The sequence below is a fragment of the Hemiscyllium ocellatum genome, chromosome 31 (assembly GCF_020745735.1).
Source record: "Hemiscyllium ocellatum isolate sHemOce1 chromosome 31, sHemOce1.pat.X.cur, whole genome shotgun sequence".
Taxonomy (NCBI): Eukaryota; Metazoa; Chordata; class Chondrichthyes; order Orectolobiformes; family Hemiscylliidae; genus Hemiscyllium; species Hemiscyllium ocellatum.
In genome coordinates, this window is record NC_083431.1 from 50,018,570 (window position 1) to 50,034,491 (window position 15,922).

General features: G+C 41.0%; 1 protein-coding gene across 2 annotated transcripts in view; it reads left to right on the forward strand.

Moving 5' to 3' along the window:
• The first annotated feature begins 232 nt into the window (after positions 1-232).
• Positions 233-15,922, forward strand: part of ube2g1a (ubiquitin-conjugating enzyme E2G 1a (UBC7 homolog, yeast)) — a 72,069-nt gene continuing 56,379 nt past the window's right edge. Inside the window, exon 1 of one of the 2 annotated variants that reach the window (XR_009646365.1) lies at positions 233-484. Coding sequence is in view for 1 of the 2 variants with exons in the window: in XM_060848041.1 (XP_060704024.1) it covers positions 439-484 (46 nt within the window). In the remaining variant the exon portion in view is untranslated. The remainder of the gene's footprint in view (positions 485-15,922) is intronic. The other variant, XM_060848041.1, reaches the window with a different exon arrangement.

Below are 15,922 nucleotides of genomic sequence, written 5' to 3' on the forward strand. Positions count from 1 at the left end.
TGATTTACACAGGGTTTAGCCAATTGAATGCAGGGATCCTTGCACGCAGTTCACGCAATCCCGCCAACGGGGGCGGGTCGACAGGACCTTGCGCGACAGTCTGATTGATAAGTCGGCCTAGCCAATAGCATGATGGGAACTGGGACCCGCCGGCTCCCCACATCCACCAATAGCGACTGATGATGGAGGCGGGCTAATCGGGTAGCCCGCCCCTTCCACACAAGGATCGGTCGCACAGTGAAATGGGCGGGGAGGTGCCCTGCGCATGCGTGGAGCAGGCCGGCGAGCCTCAAACTTGAAGAGAAAGCGAGTGGGGAGCGGGTCGGTGCCGATAACAGAGGGACATAGAGTGTGAGTGTGTGAGGGAAGACACAGAGAGAGGGAGAAGAATAAAAACAGCAGCCAAACGGCTTCTCTGTGCTTCACGGCCAGCTAACCATGACAGAGCCGCAGTCGGCACTCTTACTCCGAAGGCAGCTGGCAGGTAAAGGAATCTTATCGGGAGCCGCGGTATCTACTGCACCATTTCTACACACGGTCTTCTCACGAATATGGAGCGAGCAGCGCCGCAGCAACTCTTGTCCCTTTCTCCCCCCAAATCGCGGCCGCTGACCGTTGATTTGAAACGATTCCCGGGCCCCCCTTCAAAGCGACGAGTGTCCCTGGAGGGGATTTAGTTCTTACCGCCGAGTGAACCAAGAGAGCCGCTCCTTTGTCCTGCTCGAGGTTGCAATTCACCCCCCTCCTTTTCTCTTCTACCCCCCCCATCGCCTGCCCTCAGTTCCCTTCTTTACCCCCCCAAAAAAATTGACTCTCCCATTCACCCCCGCCAAGTCGAACATGGACTGGCTTGCGCATGCGCACTGCACCATGAGTGTCATGGAAGAGGCAATGCTGTTGTGTGCTTCTATTGTTGGATTTGAGTTGGACAGAGCGCCAACCACCCCCTTTCTCCTCCAGTCCACGCTCAGCTTCTTTCCCCCTCAGCTTTCTCTCTCTCAAATGAACCGCAGGAGTGTGGTGATGCATTTTTTTTAACCCCCTACCCCACCCCACAGTCTGTAGTGAACAGAAACAGATTAAGTCTGTTGATTAGGAATTCATGCAGTCTGGTATTATACTAATGATGGGAAAGGTTCATTGGATATTTTGCACCAATAAGATCCGTTATATCTTTACATTTTTTTTTGTTTTAATAAATCACTTCAAAACAAGTCGTCTTTTTGCTGGATTGTAAATCCAGGGCCATGTAATGTTTTGGGGACCTGGGTTTGAAAGCTGCCACCAGCAGATGATGGAATTTGAATACAATAAAAGTCTGGAATTTGAGTCTAATGATGATCATTCATTGTCAGTTGTTGGAAAAACCCATTTGGTTCACTAATGTCCTGTAGGGAAGGAATCTGCTATTCTTACCTGGTCTGGCCTAAATGTGATTCCAGACCCACAGAAATGTGGTTGACCTTTAGCTGTCCCCTGGGCAATTAGGGATGGGGAATAAATGCTCTCCTGGTCAGTGCCACCGTATTCCTGTGAATGAATAAAATAAATTCCCCTCAATGCTCAGCAAGGTTGTTTTTCTTTTGAATCTTCACATGAAGTAAGTTTTTGCATTTGTATTGTGCACATAATGAATAACATTATTCTCAGTATGTTGAAGACCTGCTGTGGTTGTTGAATATGAGGTTCTGATCTGAAATTCTGGGACCAGATACTGTGACAGGATACTGTTGTTTAAATAGTGCCTCATTAGGTGCTTAAGTCTTTGTTGTATCTAACATGTCATTGCAGAATTTCCTCAATTATGCTCCAGATCTGGGCTGGGATAGTTGTGACATTATATACCTGCTTTACAAACAGTAACAAAAGTGTCAAGAAAGATAAGGACTGGATGTGAACCAAAAGGGTATAATCTTTCAAGCTTTAGTACTTGATAAATATTTTGTATTTGGGGGAAAAAAAAATATTGCTGGCTTTGTAAATGATGTGCTTAAAATCATGTGGATATGGCAGGCTTGAGCAATAGTGAATACCGTCTTTAGGTTGTCAAAAGAACCAACTGTGACATGAGTTTTATTGTTTGGAGGCTGGTTTACTTTTGCCTTCAAAAGGAAATTGGGAGGAAGTGGTGAGGTTTTGTGTGGGGCTAACTCAAATCTTGTGCAGGGAGTTGTATGCAAGTAGGCCAACTAGGTTCTTTCTGTAACCACTCTGATTCAGTGGTAATAAGTTGTTTAGCTGTTTGCCCGTTTTGTGCTTGTGTTATGGCAGCTTTTCTTTTGGCCTTGGAATGTGTGAAAGGGATTCCCAACCAATAAATTCACTTTCAAAGTGTAGTTACTATTTGAGAGAATGCGGCAGCTAATTTATACAGCATGTTGTGACAGATGGAAAATTTTAATGAATAATTTTTTTTTCTTTCGACAAAGCTAGACTGAGAACAGATTCGCCAGTATAATGGCAATATAAGACTTGTACTGTTACTATCCATGTGCATAGAGCACAGTCTTATATTCTTTCCAAAATTGCACATATTCATCTTGGTTACACTATGGGTGAACGCTTCATCCACAGCTGTTTATTTTTATGTGAATTTATGAATGAACAGAATATTGTGACTTTTTTTAAAAAATATTTTTCATCTGGCTTAACATTAATTTGTCTAATCATCAACTGCAAATCATTATTGAAAGAAAGAGGAACCTGGCTCTCAAATTTAGGGGTTTATTTTCTGTTGAATCCAGAAATCGTGCAGAAATGATTTTCTGGCCCCAAGTGATCTTCACCTAGGTATGAGCAAACTCAGGCTCCTTTTAAATTTCATAAGTTTACTGCATCTCTACCTTTTGCAGTGTCAACAAAAGCTGAAATCTTATGGATCAACGCAGTGGTAAAGGTTGAGACAATATGAGGAAGTACTTGAATATCTAGAACAATACTGAGAGATGCAGTCTAATATTTTCAGGACCCTGCTGAACCAGAACTTGTTTTGGTGGCCAAGGGTTGAAAGTTAATGGAACTAGGGTAAATTTAAGTCCTAAATCACTGAAGATTGAATTGAATGATAAAAGACTAAAGATGCTGTATGGCAACATATGTTTGTTCTCCTGTCACTTAACTTGGGTGACTTTGAAGAGGTTAAAATGGTCTCGGATAAATTAACTGACCTTTGCCAAGACAGTGAGAGGGTGTTATGTATGGTTTCACCAGTAGTCTTAAGTTAAGTGGATGTCAACTTGTGACTGCACAACCACCTGATAAAGGAGCAGTGCTCTGAAAGCTAATACTTCCAAATAAACCTGTTGGACTATAACCTGGTGATGAGTGGTTCTTGACTTTTTTGTACCCCCCCCCATCCCCGTCCGTCCGTCCAACACCAGCCTCTCCAAAGTGTGACTACACAGATTTTCTTGATACAGCTCAAGGCTGAATAGCTTGCTAGTCCAGCTCATAGTTTTGTAAATAGGCATTTGGCAGAGATGTTGGGGCGTTCTTGCAGGACTGAAATATGGTATATTTGGAGCAATATTAAAATTGCTGTAGTCAGATTCTAATGTTTCCAGTGAAGTTGTTTAGTTCTAAGTCATCAGTCCAGTAAATAAACCTGACCCTGAGCCAAACAGCAATAATGTCTTAAAGATTGACTTTTGTTATATTTGGACTTGTTTAAGCCATGGCAGTACGGGACGCTGCAGTTTCCTATTTTGAGCTGCCAAGCCTGGGTGGGCGTAACTTTGATCAAAGTTTGCTGTGCTAGCTAGATAATGATGCACAGTTGAGTCATGTGAGTTGGTTATTAGTGTAGTTGGCATTAGTTCAGCAATATTTGTGGATATGTCTGCTCTACAGGGGCAACACTTCTCGAGTTTTAATGCTATTACATATCGTGAGCATTTTGCGCTTTACACATTTATGGCAAAAATTAGTATGCTGGTCTTGAATCTTTTACAAAGAATGTTTGATTTACTCTAACTTGGTGATAGGAGTCCACTGCGTTAAAACTGTCCAGTATTTGCAGTGGTTTTAAATTGCTTTGACTGCAAGCTGCTTTTAGCATTTGTTAGCTCTTAAAGATTGCATCATGTAGTGCTTTGTAAAGTTGTGGGCTGAAAATGTTTAAATTGTAACTTTACTCTTTATAAATTACAATATTAATCCCAGTGGCTCAGAGTCCTGATGTCAGTTCTCTCAGAATTTACACACGCAAATCGGAAATTCAGCCCAGCCACTCTGTCAGCATTGTTACTCCCATATAGCTCTTTTGTACCTTTTTGTTTTCAGGTCATTTGACTGTCTACTCCCTTGCTTTAAATTATGAAACTTCATCAGTTATTCACCTCACTACTCCATGATTAAAGCAAATGCATCCACACACTGGCTAATCCTCTCCTAGATTCCATTCTGAATTTATTGGTGCTTACCTTATTTATGGACCCTAATCTTGCATTCACCTGGAATATGCACCATACTATTAAGGTCCTTCATTTTAAAGATCTTTTATCATGTTTCTTGATGGGCTATAATTTGTCAGTTCCGGTATCAGATTAGATTTCCTGCTAGGCTTTGCCAGGCTTCCCTTTCTTGCCACATCTTTGACTGACTGTATAAAAGAACAATATTGAAGAAAAGTTGATCTCTCCTAATGTGGAGGAGGTTAGTTAGCTGACTTGATTCTGCTCTGTGCAGCACCACATGTGACTAGCACTGGAAATCTTTGCATGCTGCTTTAAGTCTGGCCTGGCATTTTAATGCTTCAACTACTGTGCTGTTGTTTGCAAATTCAGCTGAGATGTTTTTCAAGGATACACAGTGCACGTTCACTTCTGGAATACTGAGGAAAGCAGCTGTATAGTAAGATTATTACTACAGTACCACAGCTGTAGAATGGCCTTGGGCCAAATAAAATTAATCTGCTCGAATAAGCAGCTGTAATGGGGAACAATTGTACAATAGGAAGGTTAAACTTGGTTAGCAGTGTCTCGTGAAAATGAGGCACAGTAAAACTGCAACTGTTCGTTACATTTGAAACTAACAAATACAATACTAATATCTAACACACAGTGGAAGAGATGTACAGTGGTTACTGTTGAATTGATTTTCAGAATTGAGCATTTCCCTATGCACGCATAACAGTAGGTACTGTTCTCGTGTTTAGAAGGCACGAGTATTTTTAAAATACTATTGCAAAGCAACTTGTTTCTCCTTTTTTGTATGAAGCAGTAGCGTTGGAAAAATGTTTTTAAAATTTGATTTTTGCATTACAAGGTTGTATTAATGATGGGGAAGGAAGAGCATGTCATTTTCTAATCCTTTGAACACCATTTTGTATATTTAATTCATAAATTGTATGTATTATGCAATAGTGTTATACTATGGCACTTCGGAACATGTTTACAAAATTAAGTACAAACAGAAGCCAGTACAATACTGAAGCTATTAAGAGTAATTGTGGTGTAGTCATATCTTTTTGAGGAATTTTCTTTAATGTAAATAAACTGCATAGCAAAATATTACTGTTAAATGGCATTTACAGTATTCACTTCAGTTTCTGCGTCAGGCCTTGAATCACTGAAATCTTTCTGGCAATATAGTTCTTACTGTGGTATTCTGGGGAAAACCAGAGGGATGCAACTTGTATTTTTGCACAATATCTTGTGAACATTAGGAGTCACTTTACAATAGGGCGGCACGGTGGCACAGTGGTTAGCACTGCTGCCTCACAGCGCCTGAGACCCGGGTTCAATTCCCGACTCAGGCGACTGACTGTGTGGAGTTTGCACATTCTCCCCGTGTCTGCGTGGGTTTCCTCCGGGTGCTCCGGTTTCCTCCCACAGTCCAAAGATGTGCGAGTCAGGTGAATTGGCCATGCTAAATTGCCCGTAGTGTTAGGTAAGGGGTAAATGTAGGGGTATGGGTGGGTTGCGCTTCGGCGGGTCGGTGTGGACTTGTTGGGCCGAAGGGCCTGTTTCCACACTGTAAGTCTAATCTAAAAATACAATCTGGTGTTGTTGCTACTCTTTTTCTGCCCTGCTTGTGTTGTGAAGCAGGCAAAGCAACAAAGCCACTAATCTGGCAATTACCATCTAGAGTGTGGTGAATTATAACTGTGTCCAATTCTGAGCAGTACATTTTAGGAAAGATGCAATGACACAAATGCTGAGTGGTTTTGAATGTTCCCAGGATAGTGTGATAGTGTGACTTCTACTCAGTGGATAGATTGGAGAAGCTGAGGCTGTTATGTTTGGAGAGAATTTGATGAAGATGCTCAGAATAGTGAGTGTGAAAAAAGCAAAGCTGTTGCTGTTGATTTGAAGGGTTGAGAGCTAGAGGACATGATATAAGAATGGCATGGGTGTCATGATTTGGAAGTGCCATGACATGGGTGGGGTGTGATGGTATAGAAACAAAGTAAGCACTAATTGGCAGGTATTAGGGATGTTCTGCCTTCGTGAAGACTGATTCAACTGTGGCTTTTTAAATGGGGATTGGATAAATACCTGAAGAAAGAACACTTGCATGACTAGAGATGCAGTGCAGGGAGATGGGTCTAGCCTAAAGCAAAAACTCATGGATATGACTGATCTCATGGCTCCTTCCTACCGTTCTGAGATACTAGATGAATGGGTTCATGATTTTTGTCACATTAACTGAAATCACCACCTTGCACATTAAGTTGTTGTAGAGGCTAATTCTGAGGCCAGGTTGCTTGCGCCATTTAAAAACTGAAAGAACTCCAGACGCTGTAAATCAAACACCAACAGAAGTTGCTGGAAAGATTCAGGTCTGGCAGCGTTTATAAAGAGAAATCAAAGTTAACATTTCTGGTCTGGTGACCCCTCCTCAGAACTGATGGTTGCTCTGAAAATGTTGATTTTTATATGCAGAAAACAAGGTGTGGTGGGGGAAAAGAGGGGAGAGGGGTAAAACGAAAGGTGGTGATACAGCCCAAACAGAGGAGCAGGTGGACAGACAAGAGTAGATAATGAGCTGGCTAGGATGGTGAATAGCTATTCCTGGAAACTGTGTGGCTAACAGAGTGTAATGGCAGACTGATCAAATCTGGTGTGGTGGGGTAGGGGACTAGGACAAGAGAGTTCAGATCCTAACTTTAGGGCCTGAATATACCTTCCAAGTGAAGCAGCACTTCGCGCAATCTAGTTTGCTGCATTCACTGTTTCACAGTGTAGTCTCATCGACATTGACCAAATGAAGTGTGGACTGGTTGACCACTTTGCAGGACATCTATGTTCTGCCTGCGGAGAACACCCCTGAGTTTTCAGTTGCCTGCCCCTTTAACCCACCACTATGTTCCCTGGTCAACATCTTTTTTTCTTAGACCTGCTGCAGTGTTCTAGTAAAGCTCAGCTCAAACTGGAAGAACACCTAATTTTCCTCTTGGGTATCTTTTCAGCCTTCTGGACTCCGTATCAAGTTCAATAATTTTAGAGCCAAAACACTCCCATGCACGAGTCCCCTTCCCCAACACCAGGCCTTGTTATCACAGTCTACCATTACTCACTACCTATTGGCTATTAACAGCTACAGGTATTCACCCTCCTAGCCTAGGCTGTATATCCACCTACCGTTTACACCCCCACCCCACCACTTTCCTGGGTATCATTAGTTCTGGGGAAGGGTCTCTAGACCTGAAGCATTAACTCTGATTTCTCTTCACAGATGCTACCAGACCTACTGAGCTTTTCCAGCAACTTCTGTTTTTGTGCCTGGACCATTTCACTGTTTTGGCAAGAATTACATTTCTAGCAGACTCCAGGTGCATGTTCAGCATTTGAAAAGCTGTGACTCATCTGGGAGGCACCAAAATGTGTAATAGCTAAACCAATTCAAATTAGTGCTCAATCTGGGGACAAAACCAGAAAACGTTTGTGGTAAGTTTTTAAAAATAGTATATATTTAAAATTGGAATTTTTAATTGCCATTAAATTAATTTAGTTCTGGGATTGATTCCCAGAGAATCCAATTAGATGGCTCGAAACAAATACGTTTCCTTCTGGTCATATTTGGTACAAATGTTATAACATACTGTATGCATGAATGTTTTAGGTGCCTATTCAAGATTTAGGTGACTGGTCTGTAGTGTTGAAACCTGTTTGGCATGCTTCTGTCTCATCTGGAGGCATGGTTTTTATTGCTGCATTAATTTTGCAATACAAAAAATACCAGTTGGCTCCTGTCCCTTCATTTGTCATGTTGCTATTAAATATATAATTAAAAGTTGCATAGATCAGAAATAATGTATCAGTGAAAATTGTATTTTGCTTTGAAACCTAAAGACAATTGTATGAAAGTAGCCAGAGCTTTGAGCAATTTGATTAGTAGATGTAGTTTGATAATTTCTTATCGACCTTCATTAGCAACTTGCAGAGTACTTTCAAGGTCTACTAATAGTGTTGAGAAAAAATAAAAATCAATAAATGCTCATGCTGTGTGCAGCTTATCATCTATTTTTACATCCCAAGTTTCTGATTTCTCCACAACCTTGAGAGTTTCAACATGATTCCCAAAGCCTGCTGTGTGTTATTTGAATACAGTATTTTTTAGATTAGACTTAGTGTGGAAACAGGCCCTTTGGCCCAACAAGTCCACACCGACCCGCCGAAGCGAAACCCACCCATACCCCTACATTACCCCTTACCTAACACTACGGGCAATTTAGCATGGCCAATTCACCTGACCCGCACATCTTTGGACTGTGGGAGGAAACCGGAGCACCCGGAGGAAACCCACGCAGACACGGGGAGAACGTGCAAACTCCACACAGTCAGTCGCCTGAGTCGGGAATTGAACCCGGGTCTTCAGGCGCTGTGAGGCAGCAGTGCTAACCACTGTGCCACCGTGCCGCCCACTAATTCTATTTTGAATTTTCTTTTTCACTCTCTCTCTTTCCTGTTTGTAAGGTGGAACCTCAAGACATGAAGTTCCATCTTGGAAAGGTGGTGTAGTCTGCATGCGACTAATGCAGAAGTTAGGCTAATGCTCACGGGACACTGGCTTAAATTGCACTATAGCAGCTTGTGGAATTTAAATTCAATAACTGAAACCTGGAATATTAAGCATCTTGTGACCATATCTTTTAGAACCCATCTGGTTACCCTTTAGAGAAGGCAATCTGCCCTCCTTCCCTGGTCTAGCCGATGTGCTCTACGATTCACAAAAATATGGTTGAATCTTAACTGTCATGTGACCCCAGTGGCCACTCCATTCAAGGGCAAGAATGGATAGCAAATATTTAGGCTGTTAGTGACTCTCTCCTTCCATGAAATTTTTTTTAAAAAATGGACCCTTTAATAAAGCACTTTTTTTTTGTCTCTTTAACGACTTCTAGGATTTCTGGCTCACTTGTAAATATGAAGGGACGTTTTTTGGCTATGTTTTGAACAGCATAGCATCTTAATATCTGAAATTTCCTATAAATTAATACAGTATGGAAGCTTGTGGATTTTGATCTTTTAAAGGCTGGTCGAATTTATATAACTCTGCCAGATAACAACAGGTGTCTTAGGTCAGTGGTTATTAATCTTTTCAGCATCAAGGCATACTTTAATGAGACAGAATTCTATGGCACGCCCACTTTTTTCAATGATGTGGGAAATCTACGCATGATTTTGGAGGCTTGTACATTGTAGGTGCCCTGTCAGTTATTAATAGACAATAAGGTTCTGGAGGAGATTAGAAGCACAGACGTGGCCTTAGCATTGTTTCCTGAAATTTTCATGGCACCACTGGTTGAAAAACATTACGCAGGTTGAGACGAATAGGTGTACTGGCATTTAAGACTATCATTATTTTGAAAGTATGAATGCTTAGATCTGTGTTGACAATACCTGGTTGCGACAGGTTCTGTTCTGGAACCAATTTGCAAGTTGACTTTTACACGAATTGGAACATTACAGGACAACATAAAGGAGTTGTTGCTGGGTGCAGGAAATGTTTGTATGTAAGTCTTTAAAATTACACACTTGTATGATTGTAAATGAATGTTTGTTTGTAAATTGGGTACTTGATACATCAACTCTGCACAGATTTTTTTAACTAATATATTCAAGGCGATGCTTTGAGTCAGCCTCCATTTCAGTTCAAAAATGCAAGGTTAGGTTGCATTTATTCATCTCCAGTTGATTTGGAGTCAAACAGGCAATATGGGTGGTTTAAGTTACTTGCATTGAAACTCCATCTTTTACATTTCAAAATGGCAGACACCTATATCAACTTTTATACTGTAAAGTGTAAAATGCAAACATTTGTTCAATTGTTAAAAAAGAACTTGCTGTTTTTATTGAGGATGCAACAGTTTAATTGTAAAATCATTTGTATAAAATTGTAGCAATAGTTTGCATACAAAACTGGCATCTTTCACAACAGGATGTCCTACAAATATTAATATATTTAAGCAATTAAAGATATCTTTAATCTGTTTTCAGGGATGTTATGACACTCTGAAGTAGGCGAGATTTGAATGTGAGCCTTCTGGCTCAGAGGCTGAGACAGTACTGCTGCCAAGAAGACCCTCTTAAGCAGTTAAGGATATTTTCTAATCAGCCTGTTCAGACCTGTCATCATTAAACCAGGACCAGGCGAGACTTCAACTCAGGCATTCTGGGGGTCTGTAGTATGGATCGCTGGTTTGTAGTGTGGAGTAATGCCAACAGCATATGTTCAGTTCCTGTACTTAAGTTACTTTGAAGGTCCTGCTGCTTTTATCTTGCCTGAGACATGGTGACCCTTAGGCTAAACTAATTGCCAGTTAAGAGGAGGTGATCGCCCAGTAATATTGATATTAATGCAGAAACCCAGGCAATGAGCTGGGGTCCTGGGTTCAAATCCTACCATGGCAGATAGTGGAATTTGGATTCAGTTAAAACAAAAAATCTTAAATTAAGAGTATACTCGTAACAAAACTTTTGTCAATTGCTGGAAAAATTTATCCAGTTTGCTAATGTCCTTTTAAGGGAAGGAAATTGCCATCCTTATCTGTTCTGGCCCACAGACTTCAAACCCACAGTGATGTTGACACTCAGCTGCCTCTGAGCAATTAGGACTTGGCAATAAATGGTGGCCTCGCCAGTGACTCCACATCCTGAGTAATTTTTTTTTAAGTCTGAGAACAGCACTATGGTGCTCTGAGATTATGGTGAGTTTCATCACAGTTATGTCGAAAATATGGCAACCAATATACATCAAGCTCCCACAAATAATAGTAAACATACTTGAAGAATGAAATTTCTCTTCAGGGAAAGCCATAAAGGAAATTCGGAAACAGTTTGTCCCTTGTGTCTTGATGTCCTTGTTTTCAATGCTGTACCCATTTTATATCTTGATCATATCAAACGTTCAACAAACCATTCTTGTGCTTGAATTTGCACTGGTAAAACTTACATTTACTTGCGATATTTTCATTTGAAAACATGTGAGCTGTAGTTGGTAATTGACATTTAATTCACAGTTTACTCAGTTATGCAATGAGCCTTTTCCAGTAAGTAGTTATTTTCTTCAGCTGTTTTTACATGCAGACTCCTTGTGGAAATGCAGCTCAAAATATTTTTTCTCTAGCTTTTTATTAAAATTCTTTATTCAATGCGAAGGATTGAACTGAGGTATATTTGCTTTGAGAGCGGTTTGTTGTTAAGATTGCACACAGCACTAGATTCAATAGAATTCCGCCTGTGGCATATCAGTGCACTGTTTATGCTGTGTCGTGTGTTTTTTGATTTCTTGATCCAGCTAACCTAAAACACTCCTGAAGATGTGCAAGGCTTTGCACCTAGGTCAGGGAACTAACTGTGTTGGTGAAAAGATGTCACAGCATGGTGGCTCAGTGGTTAGCGCTGCTACCTCTCAGGAACAGGGACCTGAGTTCATTTTCAATCTCAGGTGAAGGTCTGTGCAGTTTGATCTGGACATGCCGGTGTACAAAGTTTAAAAATCTCTCAACAGCATGCTATAGTTCAACAGGTTTAATTGGAAGCACACTAGCTTTCGGAGTGCCGCTCCTTTTGGTGGGGGGGTGGAGAATGAGTCAAGGTGGGATGCTCTTCAGAGAGTCAATGTGGATCTTGTTGGGCCAAATGGCGTTTCCACACTATAGAGATTCTATGATGACTGGTAATTTTCTTGCTTGTATTGAGTTGTGACGTTACAGTTGTGAAAGACTAATGTTGAACCTTTGTAATTAATAACTGAGGCAGACCCTCTTCACACTGCACAACCTGCATTATACTATTTAACATGTGTTTGTCTAGCAATTTCTTTCAATGGTACTTGTAAACTTCCAGGTTTTGCCTGAGAGAAAAATGGCAGGAATTAAGTATTCCATCTAGAGATGGACAAATATCTTAAATTGTGCTGTTCTTTGCTGCAGCAATCTGCACTTTTTACTGTCCATATGTTTGTGGGAATCATGGTGTTCTGGGTTGAGGGGTTGCAGTTTAACAAACCTTGACATCCTGTCAGATTAAGTACTGCTGGTTTGAAGTGGTTACTGCCAAAAATTGAGACTGCAGTTTCTATTATGACGCAGAGTTTTGGAAAAAACTGAGCTGTCTGATTCTGTTTGACCTAAATATCCACTGCAACCTGGGAAAGGTGTGAGCTCTTACGAAAATAACACTTAAAGTCAATCAGTATTAGAATTATACTCTTTAGTGCTTACTATTTGTAGTTGGGCCAAGTAAAAAAAGACCCCAAAAACAATTATGCATACAGTAATTGAATTTTTGGAACTTTCATATTTTTGACCACCTTTTTAGTATGAAATTCACACTTCGTTTTCCTCACTTTTTAATATCTCTTTTTTTTTTCCCCCATCATGCTTGAATATGGATTCCTGTTTCACAGTACCTTGTTGATGCACTCACCTGGGCAAATGTATTGAAGAACAAAACCAATTACAATGCAGGGAACTGGCCAGTTGGTCCTCCAAGCCTGCGCGGATCCAGATCCTCTATCTAAACCTGTCGCCTATTTTCTAAGGATCTGTATCCCTCTGCTCCCTGTACATCCATGTATCTGTCTACGTAACCTTTAAATGATGTTGTCCTGCCCACCTCTGCCATCTCTGCTAGCAACGCATTCCAGGCAGTGTAAAGAACTTTCCACACATCTCCCTTTAAACTTCCCCCCTCTCCTTGAATTCATGACTCCTAGTAATCGAGTCCCTCAATTTGGGAGGGCAAAAAGATTCTTACTATCCATCCTGTCTATACCTCTATCTATTTTGAATACAGATTCAAATACAACACTTGGGTGGCACAGTGGCTCAGTGATTAGCACTGCTGCCTCACCACATTAGGGTCCCAGGTTGATTCCAGCCTTTAGTGACTGCAAACTCCACACAGACATTCTCCTGGGTGCTCCGGTTTCCTCCCACGGTCCAAAGATGTGCTAAATTGCCCATAGTGTTAGGTGCAGTAGTCAGAGGGAAATGGGTCTAGGTTACTCTTCAGAGGGTTGATGTGGACTGGCTGGGCAAAAGGGCCTGTTTCCACAATGTAGGGAATCTCATCTAATCAAATCAGATAAGAACAAGAGTAGATCATTTGATCTTTATTTCTGCTGTGCCACTCAGTAAGGTTGTGGCCATTATGGACGCTTCTGATGGACCTGATCAAAAAGTTAATTCGGCTTTGAATATGTTCAATGACCCAGCCTCCACTGCTTGTTGTGGAAGAGAATTCCAAATGTAATGACTGTTCAGGAGAAATGATTTCTCCTAATGTCTTCAATGGAAGTGTTTTGAATTATTTACCCTAGTCCTAGGTTCCTGAGTTGGAAGCAGCCTCTCGGCATCCTGCATGCTTTCTTGTTCTTCTAAGTTCCAAGATTTGGAGGTGCTAGTGTTGCACTGGGTTGGTCAATGTCAGAAGTCACATGATACTGGGTTCTAGTCTAACAGATTTATTTGAAATCACAAGCTTTGAGTGCTGTTCCTTTGTCAGGTGTTTAACCTTCTTAAAACAAAGCCCTCATCCACAGGGGAATCCTCTCTAATGTGCTTCCAGTGTATCCCTCTTTTATTTCTCCCTCTGATGCTATATCCTCCAAACTCAAATTTACTAAATACAATTTCCTTTCTCAACCATGTTGACTCTACCTGACTATTATGATTTTCTAAATTTTACTTGTAATCTTTTTAATCTCATTTTACTCTTTTTTTTGTTAATTTTGGGACACATTTTTGTACAGAATTTTGGGATATTACAATCTTTGCATCCACTTTTTAAGATCCTGGAAAGTAGGCCATCATTTTTGTCACTTGAAAAATGATTTGGGTGTGAACATAGGAGGTATAGTTAATGAGTTTCCAGATGACACCAAACTTGGAAGTTTAGTGGACAGTGAAGAAGGTACCTTGAAGTACAACAGAATCTTGATCAGATGGAATTTAATTTGGATAAATGTGAGGCACTGCATTTTGGAAAAGCAAATCAGAGCAGGACTTATATACTTAATTGTAAGGTCCTAGGGAGTGTTACTGAACAAAGAGACCTTGAAGTGGAGATTCACAGTGAAGAAGTTTGTTGATTATGCTTTCCTTGATTGGTCAGAGCATTGAGTACAGGAGTTGGGAGGTCATTTTGTGGCTGTACAGGACATTGGTTAGGCCATGTTTGGAATATGCTTGCAATTCTCGTCTCCTTCCTATTGGAAGGATGTTGTGAAACTTGAAAAGGGTTCAGAAAAGTTTTACAAGGATGTTGCTCTGGTTGGAGTATTAGAGCTATAGGGAGAGGTTGGGACTGTTTTTCTCTGGAGCATTGGAGGCTGAGGAGTGATCTTTATAGAAGTTTATAAAATCATGAGGAGCATGGATAGGATAATAGACTGTCTTTTCCTGGGGTAGGGGAATCCACAACTAGAGGGCGTAGGTTTAGGGTGAGAGGAGAAAGATATGAGACCCCAGGGGGCAACTTTTTAATGCAGAGGGTGGTGCATGTATGAAAATGAGCTGCCAGAGGGAGTGGTGGAGGTGGCAAATACCTTATTGGAGCTGGTTGCTATCAATCACTCAACAGCTGTCCAAATGCTACAGTTTTCCTATCTACTGTATATTTTATTTTACTTGGTTTAGAAATGTCACTCAATTATTTTGTATTTCCATCAAGCTGATTAGCTGTACACTAGAGTATTTATAATTCTTCAGAATCTATTTAAAAGTATCTGTTTAGAGGAAAGAAACAAACTGATCTACCCACTCGCCTCTCATGCTTTGGGACTTCCCACTCATCCTACTGCTGTTTGGAGAAATTTGTTTCGACTATAGAAATAACTAACTTTGTCTCCAACAGAGCTTTGCTTATCCTAATACTGAGAGTCTAGGTGAATTGCAGTTGTTTACAAACTTGACTGAACCTTCACACATCAACCCCAAATGTTTGAGTCATCAATTCGAAAGTATACATTCTTGTCTTAAGCTGCAATAAGTCACCAGCTACTATCGTCATACTTGCTTAACTTATACGTATGCATAATTTTGGAAAGCATTGCAGCACACCTGCCCAGGCATATTTGTGCCTTGTAATATTGGTATTGTTGTTGTGGTTCTGTTTGCCGAGCTGGGAATTTGTGTTGCAGATGTTTTGTCCCCTGTCTAGGTGACATCCTCAGTGCTTGGGAGCCTCCTGTGAAGCGCTTCTGTGATCCTTCCTCTGGCATTTATAGTGGTTTGAATCTGCCGCTTCCGGTTGTCGGTTCCAGCTGTGTGTTGCAGTGGTCAGTATATTGGGTCCAGGTCGATGTGCTTATTGATCGACCTGGACCCAATATACTGACCACTGCAACGGACAGCTGGAACCGACAACCGGAAGCGGCAGATTCAAACCACTATAAATGCCAGAGGAAGGATCACAGAAGCGCTTCACAGGAGGCTCCCAAGCACTGAGGATGTCACCTAGACAGGGGACAA